The sequence below is a fragment of the Geotrypetes seraphini genome, chromosome 14 (assembly GCF_902459505.1).
Source record: "Geotrypetes seraphini chromosome 14, aGeoSer1.1, whole genome shotgun sequence".
NCBI lineage: Eukaryota > Metazoa > Chordata > Amphibia > Gymnophiona > Dermophiidae > Geotrypetes > Geotrypetes seraphini.
The window spans coordinates 31,812,852-31,839,075 of NC_047097.1; the positions used below are offsets into that span (position 1 = coordinate 31,812,852).

The 26,224-nt window shown below is 44.9% G+C and overlaps 2 protein-coding genes across 3 annotated transcripts in view; both read left to right on the forward strand.

Annotated features, from left to right (window-relative positions):
* Positions 1 to 6: 6 nt before the first annotated feature.
* Positions 7 to 17,205, forward strand: HDDC3 (HD domain containing 3). The gene is made up of 4 exons (XM_033919662.1): positions 7 to 283; positions 2,802 to 2,857; positions 3,588 to 3,828; positions 16,758 to 17,205. Exons 1-4 carry the CDS (start codon positions 172 to 174, stop codon positions 16,886 to 16,888), a joined length of 540 nt encoding a protein of 179 aa, XP_033775553.1. The 5' UTR covers positions 7 to 171; the 3' UTR covers positions 16,889 to 17,205.
* Positions 17,206 to 25,609: 8,404 nt separating this feature from the next.
* The window catches only part of VPS33B (VPS33B late endosome and lysosome associated), a 153,794-nt gene continuing 153,179 nt past the window's right edge, over positions 25,610 to 26,224 (forward strand). For both annotated transcript variants that reach the window (XM_033919658.1, XM_033919660.1), the window contains exon 1: positions 25,610 to 25,746. The gene's annotated coding sequence lies outside the window, so the exon portion shown is untranslated. The remainder of the gene's footprint in view (positions 25,747 to 26,224) is intronic.

Below are 26,224 nucleotides of genomic sequence, written 5' to 3' on the forward strand. Positions count from 1 at the left end.
AAATGCGTGGACCAAGTGTTTGTACTGCAAAATGTTGTCTTCTTCAACGTGGACCGCTTGTGACACGGATTTTGCTCATTCTACACTCCGGCCTGCAGGGGTCGCTGTCTCGGCTGCTTTCGGCGTTTTGCGTGACAGCTGGTCCCGCCCCTTTTCCTTCTCCTGCCGACAATGAGTTCGGAAGTTGCTCTGCTATTGGAGGCCGTCGACTTTGCCGCCAAGAAACACAAGAGTCAGCGGCGGAACGACCCCGAGAGGAGCCCGTACATTAACCATCCGATCGGTAAAACGCGCTCAGGCTGCTGGGAGGAGGAATATGGCTCCGTTTCAGAAGTAGTTTAGCAGGTTCCCAACCCTGTCCTGGAGGACATGGAGCGGATTTGCATGCCTGTCACTGCCATTATATGCAAATCTCTCTCATGCATATTCATTAGCCCATTGGCCTGGTGGTCGTCCAGGACAGGGTTGGGAACCACTGCACTACAGCATTTACTGGAAGAAATAGGGATGAAGAGCTGACATCACAGGATGAAAACTCAGAGTGGGCAAATACCCACCAGATTTTGTCAGCAAAGAGTTAACAGACAGTATTATTATGTCTGGAGATGTGCCCCTTTTCTTTTTTTTTTTTACAACTTTGACATGGCAGTTTCCTTCTTTGGGCTTCCAGCTCATAAGGAACCTGGGCCATGGGCCTGGTACGATGAACCTTCCTTTTTGTTTATTCAAAGCTTCTATACCACTACTAATGACTGGGGAGTCAGTTCAGAGTGGTTTACATGAGCTTCTGTAATAATGTTACAATATATGACTTGCTCCCCTATTATATACCACCTCTCTATTTAACTTAGTCCAGTTATTGCAGCATCTGTAACACCCCTGCTAATCAAATCACATTGGCTGCCCATAAATAACCAAATAACTTATAAAATAGCTCTACTGACTTTCAAAACACTAAATACTAATGAACCACAATTCATAGATCGTTTATTAATACCCCATTCTTCAAATCGCTCTTTACGTTCCGAATCCCAAGAATTATTAATGGTTCCCTCTCTAAAAATAGTAGGGACAAAACGCCACGATATTTTCTCTGTAGTGGCTCCTCTTACTTGGAATTCTCTTCCTTTATATATCAGAAAAAATAAGAATTTAAACCAATTCAAAACTAATTTAAAAACATTTCTTTTTAAAATTTCTTTTGACCTCTAAACTCACTTCATTGCCAATTTCTTTCTGAGAACCTTCAATCCCTCCCCATTGTTTTTTCCCTCCCCTTTCAGACCTCTCTTTCTCCCTTTTTAGGGAAAATATTTTTGTAACTTTAAATCCTCATGTTCATTCCATATGTGTCATAGTCTGTCAATATTGTTTTGTGTGTCAAATTCCTCTTAGTTAAGAAATATTATAATACTGTCATTTTACCCCTTTAGTGTTCAATATTATATAATTTAACGATGATTGTTATACTTTGTTAATCGCTTAGTTTGTAATAAGCGATACATCAAATAAAATTAAACTTGAAAAAAAACTTGAATCTGACCTTGTCAAGGAGCTGTGCAGCAGAGCTCCTTCTGCAACTCAGGAATCATGGAACCTGAATTTAAAGCAGGTTAAGTTAGTTTATAAAAGTAGTATTAGTATGTGTAAGCTTGAAATCTTTTGGTGACCCTTTACATGAAAAGTGTTGGAGACCACTGGAGTAAGTGAGGGCATCATGTTCATCATGCAATAGTGATTTCCCTGGCACGAGCAGCATCTCCAACTTGCTGGCTGCACCAGCCTCAGCTCGCCCTCTGACATCACTTCTTGGTTGAGGAACCAGGAAGTGATATCAGAGGGCGAGCTGAGGCTGGTGCAGCCAGCAAGTCGGAGATGTTGCTGGTGGCAAGGAAGGGGTGTGTGTAGGCAGCAGAGGAGGCGGAGAAGAGGATGGGGCATTACTGCCTCAGGCACCTTCCATCCATGCCACTGCATGCACTGGAGACCACTGCCTTACTGTGAATGCTGTTTCTACAGCATTCTAAGGCCCTGCCAATCCAGGAGGCAGAAGACATGAGAATCAAATTCAGAGGAGTAGCCTAATGGCTAGAGGAATGGCTTGAGAGCCAAGAATATTCAACTTATTTAATATACCACAAATATAAAATAAAGGTTAAAATCCAAGCGGTTTACAATGATAATGGGGAAATAAAACAATACAAAACAAACTGTTACAATTAAAGGGAAGCCCAGTTCAAATCCCTGTGTTTCCTTGTGATCTTGGGCAAGTCACTTAACTCTCCATTATCTCTGGGGGACAGAAAAATACCTATTGCACCTGAATGTAACTCATTTTGAGCTACAACTGAAAAAGGCATGAGCTAAAGCCAAAACCACCTTCCCTCCCCCTTTCTCATGGCAATGCACAGCCACCAGGCTAGCTCAAGTTTATATGTTCTGTCTGCTGATTCTTCCTAAAATAAATCTAATGCCCAAAATAGTTTGTGATTGGGGGCTTGGTTTTCTGTTTAAATGAATATACTACTACCACTTATCACTTACATAGCGCTGAAAGACATATGCAGCGCTGTACATTTTGACATATATAGACAGTCCCTGCTCAAAAGAGCTTACAATCTAACTTGGCCAGACAGATATGACATATAGGGTTGGGGATACAGAATCCAAGGTGAGAGGATATAGATGGAATTAACTAAAAGGAGAATCACATAAGAGCTGAATCTGAAGTCATATCTTGCAGATTGAAATAATCTATCTTCCACAGTTACTGAAATTAATATTTATTTTATTTCCTTTAGGTGTTGCCAGAATTTTGTCTCATGAGGCTGATGTGACAGATATTGCAGTGCTACAGGTAAAGTTGTGCAATGAGCTCAGACAATTTGCAAGATAGACATAGAATGAGTTGAACCAGATAACTATTCTGTCGAGGGCAGTGTTTCCAAATGGGTTGCACTTCAAAGTAATAAATAGAGAGGGGTCAGAGCATATAAACTACAAAGAAGAAAAGAACTATCTTGAAGCTACAGGCTTTCAAGTTTGCACTACCTAATTAATATTAGTTAGATACACAAAAGATTTATAACAATTTAATAAATAGCAGAGGATGGCTATCAGTTCACTTACCATTGTAGTAATGAACCTAAGTCCTAAGCCAAAGTATGTGGAGTAATATCGCTGTCCATCCAGTCTGCCCTTCTATACCATACATTTTCATTTCCTTTCCTTTAAAGATCCTATGTGTTATTTGTCCCATGCTTGCTTAATTTCCATTTTTGTGCAACAGGACTGGTAGGGTTTTAACCCCCACTAGTTGCAAGGCTTGTAGAGAGTCCGTTAATTGTTTTCATGCTCCTCCCTCTGTCTTACTCTAAAGGAGAGGAGTCGGGAGCCTGTCCATTTTGCTTAAGTTTAACCCTTTTTAATGTTATTTTAATTAATTAATTAATTTATATATATATATATATTTTTTTTTTTTTTTTTTTTTTTTTAAAGTATATAGCTTTTTGCTTTCTGGTTGGGGCTTAGGGATGTCCCCAATTTTTCAGACATCTTCAAGGAACACATTTTCTCTTTTCTTTCAGGCAGCTCTCCTTCATGACACCGTAGAAGATACAAATACCACGTTTTTAGAAATTGAAGAACAGTTTGGTAAGGAGATTCGGCAGATAGTAGAGGAAGTGACAGATGACAAGACATTACCAAAGATGAAGAGAAAGCAGTTGCAGATTGAACATGCCCAGCATAGCAGCCAGCATGCCAAGCTTGTGAAACTAGCTGACAAGCTGTACAATCTCCGAGATCTTAATCGCTGCACCCCTACAGGTATACATTTTCCTTGTATTCTGTTTGGTTGGGAAAAATCTATGATATTACTCAAAACCTTTGCAAGGAAAGAAAACATGGGGAAAGTATACACAATTCTTGGTTGTCAAAAAGTGAAAAGAGAGCAGAATCATACTTGGTGATGTCATAGACCGTATGGTTAGCTGAATTGGTATGGCGAAGTTACTCACCTGCCCCCCTCCTCCGTCACCAGACCTTCCCATTTTCCTACTCTCTACTCCCCTTGTCTAGTTCGATCAAAGCTGCAATTTCTGTTAAATTGTTGTAAATCTTCCCTTCATTGCAGACTGTTGCAAATTGCTGTAATTTATTGTAAATCTGCTTGTCAATGCAGATCACTTGCTAATTGATGTAAACCACCTAGAACTCGCTGGGTATGGTGGTATATAAGAATAAAGTTATATTATTATTATTATAGCAGGTGTTATCCGAGGACAGCAGGCAAATATTCTCACGTGTGGGTGACGTCATCTTCGGAGCCCAGTACGGACAGTGCAAAAGTGTTCTGTCACTTTAAAAATCTTGAGACTGCCCATACTGTGCTTGCAGAGTGCCTTCCTGCCTGACTCTGGCTCTCGGGACCTTCAGTTCAGTAAAAAAGCTAAGAAGCCAACTAGGGGAGGTGGGTGGGTTGTGAGAATATCTGCCTGCTGTCCTCGGATAACACCTGCTACAGGTGAGTAACTTTGTTTTATCCAAGGACTAGCAGGCAACATCTTCTCGCATGTGGGACTCCCTAGCTGCCAGGATCATGCCTCTGAGAAGATGGTTATTAACACAAGCCGGGCGAAACCAAACAGGTTGGAGGGAAGTTGGCATCTAAGTGGCAAATAAATTTTGTAGAACTGATTGGCTGAACCGGCTATCTCATCTGGAATGATTCTCCAAACATTAGTGGAATGTGAATGTATGAATTGAGGACCAGGTGGCTGCTCTACAGATGTCCTCAATGGGAGTGGAGTGTAGGTGAGCTACTGAAGTAGCCATTACTTGAACTTTATGTGCCGTGACACGGCCTTCAAGCGTCAGCCCAGCCCGAGCATAGCAAACAGAGCTCAGTCTGCCAGCCATGGTGACAGGAACTTCAAGTCTGTTAGGAGTGAATGACAGGAACAGCTGAGTGGAAGTTCTGTGAGGTTTGGTACGATCCAAGTAATAAGCAAGATTGTGGTTTATGAAGAAATACAGGAAGACCTATAGACTGATTTCAGATGAAATACAGAGATGACCTTCGGGAGGAACTTTGGATGAGTGTAAAGAACTACCCTTTGTTGGTGTTGTACCCTATCATGGCAGAATGTTGTAAAAGGTGGCTCTGACACAAGCGCGTGACGTTCACTGACTCGGCATGAGATGTGAGAGAAATACTGCTTTCCAAGTGAGATACTTGAGGGATGAAGATGAGAGTGGTCCAAATGGAAACTTCATTAGAGTGGAAAGTATAATTTTAAGATCCTAAGTCATCAGAAGAGGCTTCATTAGAGGTCTTGTATGAAGAAGGCCTTGAATGAATCTAGAAACCAAAGGATGTACAATGATTTTTGTCTAGTTGAGTATGGAAAGCACTAATAGCACTGAGATGAACTTTGACTTAATTAAGTTTTTAGTCCAGAGACAGAGGAGATATAGAAGACATTCTAGGACAAATAAGTGATCCATGCCTCATTTGCACCCGGAGGAAAGCTCCCTTGTTCAATAACTCGTGTAAAATAATCTCTCAAGGGAGTGCCAATTTATAAAATTCAGCCGTAAAGCCATCAGGTCCAGGGGCTGAATAATTCCTTTGATTCTGAATCACCCTCTGCAATTCTCTAGGTGTAATAGGAGCATTTAAAGAAACAATGTCAGCATCATTAAGCTTGGGTAAGCCCGAATCAGCGAGGTAATCCCCAATAAGGGAACCCGCTCCCCACTTCTGTTTGGCATAGAAATCCTGAAAGTAGGACCTGAAAAGATTGGAGATCTGAGATGTTTTGTGGTGGAGTCTCCCCAATCTGTCTTTTATCCCCATTATAAAACGCTGTCCTCTCGCCCTCTTCGTAAGGTAAGATAACAATTTGCTTGCACGGTTACCATATCTATGATATTAAAATTTTTGATAAAATAGCATCTTCATCGTGTGTTCGTGTATATGAGTGTTAAGAGATGTTTCTATGGAAATTAGTTTCCCTAGTAGCTGGGGATGGACAAGCCGCATATTGTTGTTTAGCAGCTGCTAAATCTCTCTCCAAACGGAGAATACCCCTAGATAAGCGTCGATTACGAGCTACAACATATGCTATACATTCTCCCCTAAGAACTACCTTAGCTGTACTCCAGAACAAATCTGGGTCGTTCATATGTTGGCCATTAAACTCCAGAAAATCCTCCCACTTTTTGTGCAAAAAATCTTTAAAATGATTTACATCTAATCAAAGCGTGATCAGAAATGTCCGCGGGTCCGATAATTGCCGAGTCTACATTCAAAAACGAGTGTCTAGTAGTAAGAATATAGTCAATCCTAGAGAGCGTACCATGCGCTCTAGATTTGTGGGTATAATCGCGTTCTGTAACATGCAGCAAACGCCAGGGGTCCACCAGGTCCAAGGCAGAACAAAGATACAGAATTCCACAAGTCCCTATCCCCGAGGGAATAGGTTCCGGAGTAGAGCGATCGCAACTGGGATCAGAAACCTGATTATAGTCACCGGCCAGAAACAATGGGTCCCCTGCATGCGCCCCCCCAAAGCAGCCATCAAACGTTCAAAAAATGAGTGGTCATAAACATTCGGGGCATAAATACTCATAAGATAGAAAGAATAGGTACCCACTGTAACATGAAGCAATATAAAACGACCCTGGAAATCCAAGTTTCCAAGTTTATTAGGTTTTTATATACCGCCTATCAAGATTATCTAAGCGGTTTTACAATCAGGTACTCAGGTATTTTTCCCTACCTGTCCTGGTGGGCTCACAATCTATCTAGCGTACCTGAGGCTATGGAGGACTGAGTGACTTGCCCAGGGTCACAAGGAGCAGCGCGGGGTTTGAACCCACAACCCCAGGGTGCCGAGGCTGTAGCTTCAACCACTGCGCCACACACTCCTCCTAATCCCGCACTATCAAGTGGGTCGCCTGTGGTAAAGATTTGTTAAATAAAATAGCTACACCTGCTCGTTTCTGTGGAGAAGAAGCTGTAAAAACTTCACCCACCCAGTATCGCTTTAATTTGGAATGTTCTTCGTCTCTTGGAGAATGCAATATCAGCTTTATGACGTTTCAGCTGATTCAAAATTTTCGTACTTTTAATAGGGGAAGTAATACCCGAGACATTCCAGGAAACAATACGTAAGTAGCGGCTAGAGCCATGAAAAGTCATAAATTCTAAACGTGAGGCTCACCCAATCTATCAACCAAAATCCCACCCGGGCTCCCAGCCTAACCCGGGGTGGAGGGACATATAAAGCAGAGCAGCACCAATTCACATACCAGAATGTCCAGTAGAACCCATACAAGCTCACAGAGATCCCATGAAAAGGAAAACATCTCCCACCCAGGTCCTCCCTCCCCAACTATCCCCTCCCCAACTCCTTCCCCCTTTTCTATTCTTCCCCCTCCAAAGCGGACACATCTGCAGAGCCCACCCAAGTAGTCCTGTAGGTGTGTGAGATCACAGAAAGATGCCTCCCCGAGCCCCAAGTCAACCATCAAAATAACCAACAGTGCAAATAGTCCCGCAAAACCCCCACATCAGAAATTCAGAACATTGGGACAACACAGCGTGTAAAAATTACATAACCTGAGAAACACAGATTAACATGAAGTCCAACAGTACAGCAGACCCTATAACAGGGTATGCTAAGGAACTGTCACTAGAAAAATGAGTGGATCACTGCTATTCTGGACTCGACCACTAGCAAGCAGAGGTCCTGTGGTGGAATCAAATGAGAATTAATATACAGCGCTGCATCTTCAGAAGATTCAAAGGTGTGCCATTGGCCCTGATGATGAAGGCGCAGAAGGGCCGGATAAAGGAACAGAAACCGCAGCTTTTTCTCTGCCAATGTAGAACAGAGCGGGTAAATTTTTTTTCCTTCTCTCCAATAAGGCCACAGAGTAGTCTTGGAAAATACGGACCTCAGAGTCTTCAAACTTTAATCCATTCCAAAGTTGTTTATAGTGGCGCAGAATCTCAACCTTGTGATTATAATTGAGTAACTTGGCTATGATCATCCGCGGGCGCGTTTCCCTGGTTAGCTCCCTTCCCAGGCGGTGTGCCCATTCAAACGAATAGGGCCCAAATCTGCACGCAAAAGAAACTGCTCCCGCAGCCACTTCTCCAGCATCTGCACAAGGGAGGGGCCCGCCACCGTCTCCGGAATCCCCAGAAACCATAAATTTGGCCTAAGGGATCTATTTTCAAGGTCATCCAGACTTTCTGCATACACTCGAGTGAGATCCCGTAAGGCCTGAAGAGCTGAAACATGTTCCCCCTGCGTGTCCTCTAAACTAAACTAAACCTTAAGTTTGTATACTGCATCATCTCCACAATCGTAGAGCTCAGCACGGTTTACAGGAAATGGTATAGAGAAGGAACTCCAATGAGAGGATTACAGGACAGTATAGAGAAAGTTTAGAGGGACTTAGTATATATATGAGAGACACGTGTTTCAAGCTCTGTGGTGCGTCTAGCGGTGTCCCAAATGGTGTCATCTAGCTGCTGCAATTACGTGGACAGCTTGTCCAGGCTAGGCTGCATCGCCGAAACGACCACCTGGGTTATGTCCTGGAGCGCTTCCGGGGACAGTTGGCTCACCTCCGAACTTGGTCCCAGTGCCATTTTGTCCTTGGCCGGCTTCAGACGCTCACAGTCTTTTTTTGTAGTTTTCGCGGTCATGGGGAGCACTGATGATGTTAAATATTTGTCCATGCACTGGCCTTGCAGCAAAAAAGCATCCGTGTTCCTCGAATCTGCCCAAACTGCGGTAAGAATGCCAATAGGTGACTCGGAGCCCGGGAGCACAGGCAGAGTGCAACTGCCCTTGCTTACGGCATCACGTGATCATTTCTAGGACAAATGAAATAGGAGAGGTGATTGGATCTAATGAGTTGTTATGCCAAATTGTAAAACAAGTCCATTTGAAATGATAGCAGTGCTGTGTAGGTTTTCTAGAGGTTTCAGTGATGGCCGACACTGGTGCAGAGTGGTTGGGCAAGAAATACCACACTGTGAGAGCTAGCAAACATAGATTGGGATGGAGGAAAGAGCCCTTGTTCTGTGTCGGCAACATCAGAAAGATTTGAAGTGTGATGGGTTCCCATACACTGAGCTGTAGGAGGAGAGGAAATCATGGTTGACATGGCCATTGAGATACTATGAGAATCATGGTGGCTTATTCTTGGCAAAGTTTGAGTGGAGTTTTCCCAAGTAGAAGAATTGGAGGGAAAGCATAAAGGAACTTGTCTCACCACTTGAGGAGAACAGTGTAGAGTCTGGAACAGAAGAGTGGAAGTTTGTGATTTCTAGGGGAAAGCAAAGTGATCCACTTCTGGGGTTCCCCAGTCCACAAACATCTGATGTAAGGTGATGGAGTTGAGTGACCGCTCCTCTGGCTATAGAATTCTGCTCAACTTGTGCCTTCTTCCAATGTAACTTCTGGTGAAACTGGAAGTTACATCAGAAGGAGGGACTTGGCAGCAAGGAGGTTCCCGTAGCAACGCTGCATGCAGGAAGCTTCCAACTGGCTGGTATGCCTGCCCTGGGAGGAGGAAGAGGCTGACCCAGGAGAGTCGCACATTTGTGTATTTTTCTTTTTGTTGCCACTGGCAATCGGGGGGGGAAGGGAGGCAACTGGCAGCAGATCGTTTCCTATGGGGACAAGGCCATTCACCACTCTACAAGGCAGCGAATGGCCTTGTCCCCATACCCGCAGCAACCAGTCAATTTCTTCTCCCATTCCTGCTGGTTACCTGTGGCTACCCGCGGGAAACAATCACCGTGTCATTCTCTAGGTGCTACCTTATTTTAACTCTCATCGTAGTGTGAGCTGCAGCCTGGGATCCAATCGCCCCCAAAGCAGGAACCGAGGAGGGCATCACTTCTAAATCAGAAGCCCAAACTGGGGACTCACTTTGCCATCAGGAGCTGGAACAGGGTGTGCCTCAGCCTGTGATCCAGAGGGGTAGAGCCGGGCCAGGCATGCCAGCAGGATCCCATCTGTGATCATCACAGATCTTGGGGCATAGCAGGATGGGCTAAAGAAAACGAGGAGCCCCACCTGTCTGAGTGCCCTCCCTTGAGGAAGCTTTTGTCCTCTTCCACCTCCTCCGCTGGCTTTTCATTGTCCTGGGATGAGTCCGAGGAGGAGGTCTCCAGTGACCCTGAGCGCTTCACTACCGCCCTCCCCCTGCCTTCCTGCAGACCATCTAATTCTAAACCTCCCCCCCCCAGATCTCACACGGTGAGACCCACTTTCTTCCTTTATGATATCTTGGTTGCACCCATCTATTGCAAATTTATGGTATTCGTGAGGGGGCTGTGCCCCTAACCCCTGCAAATATGGAGGGAGACCTGTATTTTGTACTGAAAGTGGCACACTCCCAATTTCAAAGCGAATATATTTCCTGTGGGCTGGGAGGATGGGAATGTGTGTGTGTAGGCTTCTTTGAGATCTAGAGAGCAGAGCTAGTCGTCCTTCCCTAACAAATAACTTCCCTGGCAATAGGGTTCCCAGAGAGACCATATAAAATTTATCTTTCACCAAATATTTGTTGAGAGTGCGGAGGTCCAGAATAGGACAGAGGTCTCTGGACTTTTACTAAAAGTGTTTCTCATTCCTAAAAACCCTTGGCCCCCCCCTCCTACATAGATTCTTGTTCTATGGCAGGGGTAAGCAATTCCGGTCCTCGAGAGCCACAGGCAGGTCAGGTTTTCAGGATATCCACAATGAATATGTATGAGATTGATTTGCATGCACTGCCTCCTTGAAATGCAAATCTATCTCATGCATATTTATTGTGGATGTCCTGAAAACCTGACCTGCCTGTGGATCTCGAGGACTGGAATTGCCTACCCATGTTCTGTGGCATTGAACTGGAGAAAAGGTTGAGAGCTCCTGATGAAGAAGGTTGTTTCGAGAAGGAGTTGAAAGAGAACCCTGTTGGCAGATGGTTTGGAAGTATTTTTTTGGAAATGAAGTACATAGCCCTGACTCACCACAAGAAGATGGATTTCCAGGTGGTGTCATAAACAATATGTCGCATCGATGGAACAGATTAAAAAAAAATTTTTGATCAGTGGAGCATAGAGTTCTAGAATTAGAGTAAGGTATAATCAAACTCTCAATAAAGGCTGAAGAATGTGCTAATTTTGTTTTGCTTGTAAGAAGTAGAATTTTGAAAGTTAAACGATGAGAAATTGGTAACCAGTGAGCAGTTTTTAGTGTCGAAACATTTTTATTGAAATAAATGCCAAACAAGAGATGACAAAAGAAATAAAAACAATCAACAGTAACACCCCACCCCCTACAGCACTCCCCCCACCCTCAGCAAAGCCCTAGGAGGGAATCAGGGCCCACAAGGGGTCACTCGATGAAATTGAAGGGGGACAGGTTTAAAACAAACGCAAGGAAGTACTTTTTCACACAGAGGGTGGTGGACACATGGAACACCCTTCCGGAGGCCGTGATAAGGAATAGCACAGTACAGGGTTTCAAGGATGACCTGGATAGGTTCCTGGAAGACAAAGGGATTGAGGGGTACAGATAAGAGCAGTGGAAGGTTTAGAGATAACTGTAGAGGTAGGCAATAAAATTAGTCAGGGACCGCTGACCAGGCAATATGCCTGATGGGCCGCCGCGTGAGCGGACCGCTGGGCTGGATGGACCTCTGGTCTGCCCCGGCGGAGGCGACTACTTATGTACTTATGTACTTATGTACAAGACAATCCAAACCTACTACAAAACAGTTACCTGGGAATCTGGATTCTTATAATCCCCAGGCCCCAGAAACTGCAGGGCTCCTCCCCCCCACGTCCATTCAAAACACACAATACAAGAAAACCATCCCCCCCAAATCCCCTCATCTTCAACCACTGCAAAAAAAATTCCCTATTTTCCATCCAGAACCAATGGCAAACCCAAGAAACAATAGGAAATCACAGCTCGTTCAAGATCAGACTGCATCCTTTGGGATTTAAAATCTGAAGCTAGGGATCCCAAACCAGCAAATATCTTTGACTCTCTTTCCTTGAACCCTTCGCATCTGGGGCTTCCCAACAGGCCTACTGATGCACATCACCCCACCAAAGCCAAAACCCTGGAGGCTCACAAGAAGTCCAATATTTCAAATACCCTTCCGAGCCACCAGGGCTTGCTTCCGGCATAACAGCTTATGAACCCCACCCATCGTCCCATAAGCTCCAGCTAAATCTAGCACCAGTTGTTCCGGGGTGCCAGCCAGAGCCAAGCCCAGCCCAGTATGCATAAAATGTAAAATCTCCTGCCAATATTGTTGTACAAGAGGACACCCCCAGAACATACGTCCAAATGTCCCTTCTCCAGACTCGCATTTAGTACACAACTTAGACTTAGCACCCCCACAATAATAATATTGCTGAGGCATAAGATAGGCTCTATAAAGCATTCCTGAAGGGGCGCATTGCGGGTCAAGGCTGGAACTCCCTGGATCTGCGCAACAATATCCCACTCCCGTAAGGATACCTGCAAATCTTTTTCCCAACCCCTACGATATAAACTCATATCCTTACACGCTTCCACATTCCCCATGCCCTTATAAAGCATCAACACCGACACAGTGAGCAGTTTTGAATTGTTTGAAGTCTTCTAATCTCTTTGAGTGATGCCTTGGTAGAGTGAGTTCCAGTAATCAAGGTAGGTGATGACAATTGAATCAAAATATTAAGAGATGAGGGTTCTAAAAGTGCTGAGATAGAACAAATTATTTTTACTTTAAAGAAACATTTTTTAATTACTGAACTTATTTGTTGATGGTAGGTTCATTTGTTTTCTTTGATTACCCCTAACAATTTGGTGCTGTCCATTTGGAGATTACATATTCTCATTTGGAGATAACATATTCTCATTGAGCCATTGGCTTATTTTTTCCATACTGAGGTTTATTTCTTGTATTTCCCCTGGTATGTGATTTTGAAGAGAGTGTAATAGCTGTATGTTGTCAGCATATGTGAAAACCATGAATCCAATTGACTGAGAGGGTCAAAAATGGAGCGAGAAAAAGATTAAATAAGATCGGTGATAGCATTGTGCTTTGAGGTACTTCAAAGTTTTTTGAGTTTTCTAATATTACCTGGAAAGATCGATCTGAGAAGAACGACTTAAATTATTGGAGAGCTGTTCTGTGGTTCCTATGAACTGAAGTCTTTTCAAAAGTCTTTTCAAATGTAAAGAGTGATCTAGCAGGCGGCGAAGCTAGACCCCTCCATCTCTATTCTGTTGACAACCACATGTGACTTTAAATCTTTTTGAAAAGAAATCAAAACTCTGTTATTCAAAGAAACTATCTTGTCCGCTTATCCCCCCTCCTCCATAACATCCCCCGCCCTGCATACTCCACCATATAACCAATCCTAATCTCCTCCCTCCCTACAAGTTTCCTCAAATGTCCCCCCCTTCCTTAAATTTACCTTCTTAGCCTCCACTATGTATCTAACCCTATCTCTTATCCTAGCCTCTCTATATTTGTAACTTCCTGGAAATGTCCAGCCATCTTCAATTGTAATCCGCTTAGAACTGCAAGGTACAGGCAGAATAGAATTCTCTAATGTAATGTAATGTACACTGTTCTTCAACCGCCGGTCTGCGGACTGGTGCCGGTCCACAGGAAATTTCTGCCGGTCCACACAGGGCCGGCAAGATTAAGGTGACCATAGGTCCTGTTTTCAGACCTCCTGTCCCGTTGTCCCCACACACAGCTTTGGGATGCCGAAATGTCCCATTTTCAGGGACAGTGTCCCGAAGCTGTGCTCGGGACAACGGGACAGGCGATCATTTCCTGTCCCTACCTGTCGCACCCAAAAAAAAAAAGCCTCCCTTCTTCCTTTCACCCGGTCCGCTGCTATCTTACTGCCCTGCTGCTGCTAAAGCCGACAGGAAGTCTTCTTTCCGACGTCAATTCTGACGTCAGAGAGGACATTCTGGGCCAGGAAATCGCTGCCTGGCTGGCCCAGAACATCCTCTCTGATGTCAGAATTAACGTCGGAAAGAAGACTTCCTGTCGGCTTTAGCAGTAGCAGCAGCAGAGCAGTAAGATAGCAGCGGACCGGGGAAAGGAAGGAAGGAGGGAGGCTTTTTTATTTTTTGTGCGGCAGGGAGGGAAGGAGGTAGGCAGGCAAGCAGGCTGGCTTTGGCCAGGGAGGTAGGCAGGCAGGCAGGCTGGCTTCGGGGGTGGGAGTGGGACAAAGTCTGGAATGCAGTGAGAGGGACATAGGAAGGAGGCCCCGGGGGCACTAAAGACATAGGAAGGGGCACTAAGGACATGGGAAGGAGGCACTGGGGGCACTAAAGACATAGGAAGGAAAGAGGGAGGGAATAGAAAGGGACAATTGTTGGGCCTGAGTGCAGAAGAAAGAAATGAAAGAAAGGATACACAGACAGAAGGAAACACAACCAGAGACTCATGAAATCAAAGGTAGGAAAAATGATTTTATTTTCAATTTAGTGATCAAAACGTGTCAGTTTTGAGAATTTATATCTGCTATCTATATTTTGCACTATATTTGTCTATTTTTCTATAGTTACTGAGGTGACCGAGCTCGCGGAGATGGGGCGGAAATGGGGTTTTTAAATTTTAGTCCTAGTAGTTTGCCGATCCACAGAATAATTCTTTTCTTTCTGCCGGTCCATGGGTGTAAAAAGATTGAAAAACACTGATCTAGTAACATAATAAATGACGGCAGATAAAGACGCAAGTGGTCCATCCAGTCTGCCCAACCGTACATGCTCCATAAATTAATTTAGTTTAAATTGTCCTTTTTCTTAGATATTTCTGAGTTGGTTCAGAAGAAGGCTAATAAAATGGTGTGTGGTCTTCGTCATAAGGCATATGGGGACAGACTTAAAGATATCAATCTGTATACAGAGGGCAGATATGATAGGGACGTTTAAATACCTAAGTGATATAAATGCACATTTGAAAGGAAGCTCTAGAACGAGAGGGCTTGGGATGAAGTTAAGAGGTGATAGGTTCAGGAGTAATCTAAGGAAATATTTTTTTACAGAAAGGGTGGTAGATGCGTGGAACAGTCTCCCGGTGAAGACAGAGACTGTGTCTGATTTCAAGAAAGCCTGGGATAGTCATGTGGGATCTCTTAGAGGAAGAGATAATGGTTACTACAAATGGGCAGACTGGATGGGTCATTTGGCCTTTATCTGCCATCATGTTTCTATGCATAAAGGGCTGAATGTTATTTGCAGTAGCTATACATTTAGAGCAGGGATGCCCAAGTCTGGTCCTCGAGATCTACTGGCAGGCCAGGTTTTCAGGATATCCACTATGAACATGCTTGAGAGAGCCCTTCCTCAGATTCACAGAGGCAGGGGTGTTTTCACACCATGCCTTCCTTTCTGCTGAATGTGGTTTTGGTGTTCCATGTCAATCAGGAAGTGTGGCTTTCTGCCTTTCAGCCCATGGGCAAGAGGAAACAGGACAGAGGATTGAAGTTGCTGGATGTCGGGAGAGGAGTTCTTAATTTTCTTGAGGTGACAAATGAGTTCTGCCCTTCGGATCATCTATTTGTCTTAACCAGTTCTAACCATTGGGGAAGACCAGCCTCTAAATCTTCTATTTCCCAAGGGATTCACATGGCTGTTCCTTGCATATTTGGGCTGTGGCAAGCAGTCTCCAATTGCTGTGAAGCCACTCTACCAGAAGTGTGGCTTCCACCTGGGCAGAGTCCAGGGCAGTGCTGCCTGATGAAATTTGTAGAGCAGCATTCTCCCTTCCCCTCTTGCAGACTCCTGGTGTTGACCATTTTTTCCTCTCTTAATCCAGCACACTCTCCTCTTCAAGGATGTCTGTGTGCTTTCATAAACCTATAGCATAGCCTCTTATTCTGTAACCTCATCATCTTTATTATATGTCTACTGTGTTTCCCTGAAAATAAGACGTACCCCAAAATTAAACCCTATTATGATTTTCGGGGTAGATCTTAATATAAGTCCTACCCCAAAAATAAGCCCTAGTCGGGATTCGCCGGCAGCGTTTCTCCCCCCCCCCTTCCGCCCCCCACAGCCATCCTTACCTCCCATCCGAACCGCTGACCGCGAGCGAGCCCTACATACCGGTACTTCCCTCCAAATTAGTGTTGGGCCAACAGCACTCTAAACAGGCTGCTTCGGCCTCGTCCACCGATGAATTCTCTCTGCCGCGTTACTGATGACATTATCAGTGATGCGGCAGAGGGAATTCACTAGTGGGCAAGGCCAAAGCAGCCTGTTTAGAGTGCTGCCAGCCCGACGCTGATTTGAAGGGAGGTACTGGTATGTAGGGCTCTCTCGTGGTCGGTGGGGTTCGGATGGGAGGAAAGGATGGAGGTTCGGCGGGGGGTGCTCAAGTGTTCTGCTGCACAAGGGATGGGCGGGAAGGATAGAAGCTGGGCAAAGGTTCTGCTGTACGAGAGATGGAAGCGAGGAAGGAAAGGTTAGAAGCTGGGCAAGGGTTCTGCTGCAAGATGCTGCACATGTGTGAGAGAGAAAGGAAAGAGGAAGAATTGGGGTGAAGGAGGGGAAGGGAGAGATGATCATGTACATACCCCGAAAATAAGACCTAGTGTGTTTTTGGGCCCAATATTAATAGAAGACACTGTCTTATTTTGGGGGAAATACGGTAGTATGCACAAGAGTAGAATGCATTTGTTTCTGTATTTACTGACTATGTTCCTTCTGTGACAGGCTGGTCAGAACAGCGGGTCCAAGAATACTTCATTTGGGCATCACAGGTGGTGAAAGGTCTACGTGGGACAAGCCCAGTCTTGGAAGAAAAGCTGGACCAACTATTCATACAGAGAGGAGTACCAATTTAAGTCCTAAACAATCTGGGCACCAAACACTGAATGGACATATTTCAGCAACAACCATCTTAAGGAAGAGTTCAGCATGTAGTTAGCAGTACAAATCTTAATAATAAGATGGTGAGTGCAAAACAGAAAACAGGGTGCAACTGGAATACAATATGTGTATGCATTATATATGTAATATCATCATTGTTTATTCCATGATTATTTTTTTTTTTAATATTTTTTATTCTTTTTTTAAATTCTTACATCAAGTGAAATACATGTAATACATTCAATTATGAAAAAACACTTGAAATTATCATTAAATTTTCTTACAATGTGAATTAAATAAACCCTTTATCAGAATTTTATATCATATTAATATTACAATAGTTTTCCTTCCCTACCCCTTCTATATGTTCTATACATGTGTTATTATATCTGATCAGTAGAATAATTTGTCAATGGTCCCCATATTTTATTAAATTTTTTAATATAACCTTGTTGTAATGCCAATACTTTTTCCATTTTATATATATGTGACAAATTATATATATATATATATATATATGACAAATTGAATTCCACCCAAAAAAATTCCATGATTTTCCAGCATATTACAGCAGGTCAACATTTCCATTCCTAGCATCTCAAATCAATAAAGGCATACTGGGATACATCATTATTTTTCCTAACTTTGTTTTATTCAGTTTTCAACATCTACTATACAACTCATTCATTTAGCATTTTGCAAAAGCATTCAATATATTCTCTCCCATCTACCCTTGGCTTTGCCTCCACGTCCCTGCAAATAAACCATACAGTTTTCCCTCCTTGGGCATTCAAGCATGCGATAAACATAGAGGATCTCTAATTAGAAAACGAAGGATGTAAATTAAAGAACTAAGGCCGGTATTGGACAGACCTGCACGGTCTGAGTCCCATATATGGTGACTCGGTGTAGGATGGGCTGAGGTGGGCATCAGTGGGAACTCCACTAATATGGAACAGGAGGATGTTACAGGCCAGTCTTTACGGTAGATGTCCTGCAAACAACGGGATGGTTGGATATGCCGGAGTGAGCTTGGATGGCAACTTCAACATTTGGAACCCAGGACAATACCAGACTTTACAGTCTAAGGCCCAGAACTACCAAAAAAGAGACAAGTTAATCAAATTATGTATTTTTTAAATGAGTATCACTAATGGGCAAACTGGATGGACCGTTCAGGTCTTTATCTGCCGTCATTTACTATGTTACTATGTTTTAAACCTGACTGGATTGTGGCCCTTGAGGATCATGGTTACCTGGAGTCTTCTTTTGCATGTTCTAGTTAGCATGTAAAATGCTGAATTCTGCAGTTAGGTCTATTCTCTTCTCCCCCAGTTTCCATCTAATGTATAAATTGGACATGGGGTAGGATTTATAGGAGATATGAAATATTAGGATAAAAAATCTGTGTGTATGTCTTACCTGTTTTACTACATAATAGAGCATTTCTTGTACAATCCCACTTTATTCCGGGACCAGTAGGTTATTTCCATCTACCTGCCAGAACTTTGTAGGAAGCTTCAAACTTCAGAGATTTCAACCCCACCCCCTCTTACCTCATCACTGTCCCTGTAAGCATCAGTTTTCCTTCCTGTAAGCCAGGCTATAGGAGCTTGTCTTTTCTGCTTGTGTTTTATTTCGTGTATTTTCAGTCTTTGCATTTGTGGTTTTCACTCTTGTGCTCCAGAGGTTCCCTGTGGGAACAGCTCTGACTGTGGTAGATTGCAGACCTTTGGAAAAGTCTGCTTCTGTGTGTGTGGGGGGGTTTTCCCTGCTTGTCAGTAACCCTCATAGACAGCCTGCATTTCAGATCGGGGCTCAGAGAACATTCCCTTGGGAGCTTGTTCACACCAGGTTCAGCTCTGTCTGCAGTGTTTTCCAGACCCTACTCCTGTGAAATTGGTGTCGGGGGCCCTGGGGAGTGCGCAGGTGACACTATGGCGAAATGCAAGCGTGTCTCGAGAAATGTTTGTTTATTAAAAGTTTTAACTGCACTTTATCATCAGCACGGTGTACAAAATATATAAAAACAAGAAACAAAACGCCATTTAAAAAAGGAAAGAAAAGGCAAAGACAAGAAAAAAAAAATGAATTAAATCCAAGTAATCAATAAACCTCATAAATCCACCAAACAGTCCAAAACTGATACGCAGAGGTTGGCTCCTGCCGTGGAGGATGGATTTTCCTCAGATTTTACTATGCTTTTTCAGTCATATTTGACTGTCTCTGCTTGTTTTCCTTCTGCCGGCCTCTGTGCCGGTCACAGGGACCCCTACTCCTGTGGACCCAGGTCTTTTTCTCTTGCCTCTCTTCGGGGGTGCTGGCAGGTGCCAGATACGCTTTTCAAACCTCTGCTTTCGCAGGGGGCCACTGCAGCTTCCGCAGATGTGGCAGATCTATAAGATCCGGATCAGTGCAAAGCCCCTGATTTAGGGGAGGATCTCACAGTGCGCAGATTTTTCAAGCGCATGCATCTTGTGGATTTGATCTGAATCTCTCCAGAAATTAAAGCTGCACTCTGAGAATGTTTCTCATGAGTAACCAGAAGCCACAATCCGCCTCTCTTCCTGATCATCCTGACCTTGTTTGGATTCTTATGGACATCTGGGAGACTCCCGAGGGTCCCTTTAAATGTGCTTGCACCATGGCGTGGCTTTATCCCATGGTGAATGCCTTTAACAAACACTTTGCTTCCCCAAAGGTGGATTCCTCAGTGGTGCAGGTCACCAAGCACACTTTTATCCCCAGTGATGGGGGAGTGGTCATGAAGGATGTTGAGGACCGAAGTGTGGATTTTGTCCTTAAACATCTGTTTGATTCGGTGGCCGCTAGTTTTAGGGCGTTGTCAGCCTTCTCTTTTGTGGCCCTGGGCCAGCCATTCCAAATTGTGCCAAGATCCTGACACTGTGATACTTCATGACTTGGATTTTATACTCTCAGGAGTGGATTATATGGCCGATGCCTTGTATGACATTTTTACTAAGCTTTCCACCTATTCTATTTCAGCTCGCAGAGTGCTCTGGATCCAGCAGTGGTCTGGTGATTCGTCTTCTAAAGTGACCTTGAGCCGGTTGCCTTTTAAGGGACAGCTGCTGTTTGGCCAGGGTTTGGATGACCTTATGGCCAGTGTTCAGGATTGCAGGACCAAGTCGTTGCCTGTGAATAGGTCCCACCCTTCCAGGGATTCAGGGCATCCTAATTTTCATCCCTTCAGGTGCTTTCATCCATACTCAGGCCCTTTCATAGGCCAGCGGTCCTGTGTATGTCAGACTGCTCTTTAGCAGTTCTCAGCGTCAGCCCTCTATGGGGAGTCATTCAGCAGCTCCTGCAAAGAAGCAATTCTGACGCCAGGCTGGTATCTCTTCCCCCCCCCCCCCCCCCATATCACGGGGCGGTTGTCAGCTTTTACGGCGGAATGGCAGGCCATTAACTCCAACCATTGGGTCTTGGAGGTTCTTAGAGATGGCTACAAACTGGAGTTTCTCTGGATTCTCCAGTGGGTTGCCCCAAGAAGACAGTTCAGGTGCAGTCCACAGATTAGTCGATATTGTGGCCATAGAACCCATTCCAGAGCGAGACTCGAGTTTTGGGCGATACTGAATATACTTAATTGTTCCAAAGAAAGGCTCCAACAATTGGAGACCAATTCTGGAGCTCAAGGTGGTCAATGCGGCGCTGAAAGTGCCTCATTTCTCCATGGAAACGGTGCGCTTAGTGATAGCATCAGTGGCGCCGAGGGAGTTCCTAGCTTCCCTGGATCTAACAAAGGTTTATCTTCACATTCCCATTTTTCCGGACCACCGGAACTATCTGAGGTTCCACGTCTTGGAATAACATTTCCAGTGTGCAGTGATGCCTTTTGGGTTGGTGAAGGCACCCAGGACCTTCACCAAGGTGATGGTGGCCCATCTTCACACCCTGGATGTCTTAGTTCACCCGTATCTGTTTGGTTGATCAGAGCTCCCTTGGAGTGTGAGGGGCAGCAGGCTGTTCAGCAGGTGGTACAGTTGTTGCAGCGCCTGGGCTAGGTGATCAATTTCAGCAAGAGTTACACCAAGCCGACGCAGGATTTAGAATACCTAGGAGTTCGATTTCACATAGGACAGAACAAAGTGTCCCGTCAGGGGAAGCTCAGTCAGGTTATTGGGGACCTTCTGGCCACTCCGGTCCCAAAGGAAGTTTCACTGAGATATTGTAGATCCTTGATATCTTCACATATTTCTCCAAGTCATGACGCTGATGTCAGTGTAGCAAGACGGGCAAGGACTCCGATTTTTCTACTAGAGTACTTTTCAGGATCAGGCTCCGAGCACGCCTGGGATTCTGATTAGGAGCTAGACAAAATAGATGTATTTTCTGAAGAGGGTATAACTGCCTTGTCACCAGATCCATCGCCATATGAAAGAAAAAAATCCTCGCCAGAAGAACTCAGTTCATTGATTTTAAATAGGAAATGGGCAATGTCATTCCACTTAAGAATGGAGGGCAAAAACAATGGACATCCTCCAATTCCTTGACCACCCAAGAATCCTTAAGGATGTACAGATGAGAATGTGGGAGACTATTCTCTTTGAACCTCTTACCAACAAGATCAACTCCACATAGAGTTAAACAGGTTCCTAAATTCAAGAAGCAACAGCTTCCTCACGAGGTGGTTCAATCTGCTCTCAAAGGAGCCAAATGTTCTAAGAAACACTGTTTTGACTCAAGATATCTAAGTACCAGTTTATTAATGCCTAAAACACAAATAGTTCTTCTAACATAAGTACCATAGTGTCACAAGTCACTTCTTATTCTGAATAGAATGTTTACTTGGTAGGCTTGAGCTTCCTGAAAGTTGGGCAAGAATGACTCCACAGTAGAATAAACTTGATTTCTGTTGCTTTTGGTTTGTAAAGATTTTCTTTGAAGCAGAAACACCAACGCACTGATTTCAGCTGAGAATTTGCTCCATTGATGGTTTTTTAAATCTACTCTGTCAATACTCCACTGACTGAAGAAATAATATACAAGACTGTCCTATCTTAAGTGAAAGTGCAGGTTTAATTTTCTTAAATTATGGGCTGGCAAAAGCTTGTCAAATCTAAATCTCAGCAGTAGAGAATGACACGGGGAAAAAATCTGTCCCCGTCATTGCCCTGTCCCCGGCCCACCATCCCCGTCACCGCCCGTCACTGCCATCCCATTCACCACCCCGTCACCGTCCCCGCAGCATCCATATAAGCCTCAGTACTGCAATATTTAGCTTATTCCTTCCTTATAAATCAAAATTCTGGCTGCTGAACTAGAGAAAGAGATGTTCAACTGGCAGGGCTTTGTTTATACATTTTTATCAACACAACTAATATACTACTTTATCCTAAAGCAAAAAAAAAAGGAAAATAAATATAAATTTTTTTTCTACCTTTGTTGTCTGGTTTCTGCTTTCCTCATCTTCTCATTCAATTCCTTCCATCCACTGTGTTTCTTCTCTCTGCGTCTTCCATTTGCTCTGTTACTGTGCCTTTCCCTTCACCGCCCCCCCCCCCCCAATTGGTCTGGCACCCATCTTCTTCCCTCCGCTCCCCCATAGTCTGGCATCTGTCTTCTTCCCTTCCAGCGTCTTCTCCCCATTCTGTCTTCTACATTTCCCTTCAGGGTCTGTTCCTCTCCACCCTCCTTCAATGTCTGTTCTATTCCTTTCCACCACCACCCTTCCCTCCCTCCTTCACCATCTGTTCCTTTCTACCACCCTTCAGCTCCTCTCGCGCGTCCTATCTATCTATCTACCTCCCTCCCTCTTACTTTCGTGTCACATTACAATATAATTTGTGCAAGCTGCTGGAGCCTGCGAGCTCGGTCCCCAAACAATCTCGCTTCTGTGTTCCTATTTTCTCCATTTCTAATATCTACCCTATGTATCTGGCATTGCCCCCCCCCCCCGTGTCCATATACCATTCCCATAGCATGTGTGTCCCCTTTATGTCTCTGTCCCTATGCCCCCATGCACATAATTTCACCTCTGTTTCCTTCCTGTGTCCAGTTTTCCCCTCTCTTCCTCTTCCACACCAATGTGTCTCTTCTCTTCAACCCCATCTAGCTTTTTTCCCTCTTTCTTCCCCCCCCCTGCTTCCAGCATCTGGCTCACCTGCCTGTCCTCCCCTTTCTTTCCCGCTGTGGGTTTCTTTCTCTCCCTCTTCATCCCCTTGGCCCAGAATCTGTTTCCCTTTCACTCCCTCCTTCCTAGTGTGAGCCAGGAACACGTGGGATCGTGCGGTCCAGCAGCCCCCTTCCGCCCGATTGCAGCGTTCCATCAGCTCACTCCCTTTACCTCACCTTAGATGCCGAATTTGCCAGCTTTCTTTTTCGCCCAGCCACATGCGTTCAAAAAGCTGTGCACGCTCAGCTGCTCAGTTGTTCAATCTTCTCCTCTGACGCAACCGGAAACAAGAAGTTGCAGCAGAGGAGAAGATTGAACTTGAGCAGCCGCGCGTGCGGCTGGGTGAAAAAGAAAGCCGGCAAACTCGGCATCTAAGGTGATGTGGAGGGAGGGAGATGGCAAAACCCTGCGATCGGGCGGGTGGGGGCTGCTGAACCGCGTGATCCTTGATTGCCTCACTGTGGAGACAAGACCATTCACCGCTCCACGGGGCGGTGAATGGCCTTATCCCGGTCCCCGCAGCGACCACTATTTTTTCTTTCCCCATTTCGGTGGGTTACCTGCGGCTACTCGCGGGTAACAACCACTGTGTCATTCTCTACTCAGTAGTAACCATAAGAATAGCCTTACTGGGTCAAACCAATGGTCCATCAAGCCCAGTAGCCCATTCTCATGGTGGCCAATCCAGGTCCCTAGCACCTGGCCAAAGTGTAAAGACATTTATGCAGTTGGGAAATGCTTAAAGGTTATAGGGTTCATAATTGAAATGGAAATACATCTAAAACCTGTCCAAGTGCTGATAATTGAAACAGCTTTTTAGATATATCCAGGGACATTTTAGGGCCTCTGAATGATGTTGTATACCCAGAACTGCAAGGGGCATTTTTTGAGGAGTGGTGAGGGCGGGATGTGAGCCAACCTAGACTTACCCCCTCTTCTATTAAACTGCACTAGCAGTTTCTAGTGTGGAGAGCCGCGCAGAATGGCCCACACTGCTCCCAATGTTCATAGGAACTCTATGAGTGTTGGGAGCAGCGCAGGCCATTCTGCGTGGCTCCCTGCGCTAGAAACTGCTAGCGCAGTTTAATAGAAGAGGCCCTTAGTGTTATTGCAGGGTTAATCAAAAGTTTTACAAGGCAGCCTGGATGGAACTTATACGTTGTGACTTAAGTGATCTAAAACCAGATCTAAATGCCCAGAAGGTATCCAAAGTGCCCAGATAACCACTGCAGACACAAAGTACAGACCCTCACCCCCCCCCCCTCCCCCGTGATCACTGACCCTCTCACATGGCCATAAAAATTGGAATAAAAACATACATGCCTATCTCTGGAACATCAGCACCTGCTATAGGAAAGCCTAGTCGAGCTGCACTGAAGTCTCTTAAGTAGCCTGGGGGTGGGCTAATGAACCATAGAGAGGAAGACCCAGGCCCATAAATCACTATTTTATATGTATGTATTTTGTTTGTTAAGTTTGTTTGTTAAGTTTTAACCCATAACATTAGTTATTTTATATGTCGACACCAATATTTTATTTGTATATTTTTTATGTTGTACATCGCCTAGTAATTTAAATAGGCGATTCATTAAGAACAAATAAACTTGAACTTGAACTAACCACTACATTCATGGTGGAAAATGTGAGCCCACCAAAAAAATCCCAAACCCTACTGTACTGCCATATAGGTGCCATCTGCAGCCATAAGGGTTATTGGGGTATAGTGGGTTTGGGGGGGCTCAACATTACTTATATGGGAATTCTGGTGAGATGTTTATGAGGCATCCTTTTTGTGAAGTTCACAGCAGTGCCTTAAGGTGCCCCACTGTTCTGTTGCCATGTCTGGGTGGCCAGTCGATTACAAGATTGGCCCCTCCGACGTCCAAAGGGTCTTGTTCTGGGCGTTTGGGACTTGGATGAATATTTGAATGCGAGTGTGGTATAAAGATAGACGTAGTGGCGGTCTGGATGATCAAACGCCTGGATGTACAGATGGATGCTTTTTGAAAAAAATGATACAGTACTCCCCCGAATGTGGTTTTTCACCTGTCAAAGGGGAGGGAGAGGGCAGCTGGAGTGCTGGCGGGTGAAGAAAATCACTCGGGTCTGCGCCTCTTCCTACAGCAATCAGGAGCCGCTTTGAGGACAGGAAGAGGCGGTCGAAGCAGACTGTGAATTTGTGGGGCAACGCTGCACTTTAGACATATTTTTGGATTAGACTTTGGGTGACTAGTGCCCTCCATCCCAAAAGGACGTTTCTTTTGATTATAGCCCTCTACATCTGCATGCTTTAAGTAGAAGCATAAGGTTATAATAACAGAAAAAGAACAATATGCATGTCATAAACTGGTTTTATTTTATAACGTTGGATTTTGTTAAAAAATGTGGAGAAGAGGAAACCAGCTCGTGGCTAGTGCTGGCACGACTTTGTCCTCGTTTTTTCTGCGCTACCGGCTACAGCCTCGACTCGGAGGTGCAGCGAAGCAAGACGGGCGGTGCCCCTGACTAATAAACCGCAGGACAACCCGAAGCGAGAAGGTTAGTTCCGCCCCGAGATGGAGGGGGACACACTTGAGCGCGACACCACGGCCAGGAAGCCGTTAACTGCCTTGAAGGCAAAGCCCGCGCGCGGGAAGATTAGCAGCGTAACGTAACCCGGAAGCGAGGTGCTGTCGGGGAGAGGAGGCTAGTGAGGTTTGTGGCGCAGCCCCTTCCAGGCTTCTTTGCTATAGCGCTGTACATTTCATGAACCGGCCTTTTATGTTTTGGGCGCCAGAAGAGGCATTCTCCAGGCAGCCCCACTTGGTGAAGGCCCTGGACTAAGCCTGCCTGGCAGATGCAGTAGGTTTTTTGTTTTTCTTCTACTGGGCATGCGCCTCTGGAGCTCCACCCCCATAGCCTGTCAGTATGTCTCTCTCTAGCCCAGTGTCTCTCAAACATTTTCGAGTGGGGGCACACTAAAACCTAGTGTTCCTGGCTCGAGACACCCGAAAGCGCGCTGGCATCGGCGTGATGTCAGCGCATGCGCAAAGGCCCTTGTGCCAAGCGAAGAACCAGCAGAGAGGAGAGAGGCACGTCCTGTAGACCAGTGTTCTTCAACCGGTCCACAGGGCCAGCACGTGCATCAGGCCCAAAACAGTGTTCTTCAACCGCCAGTCCACGGTGCGATCGA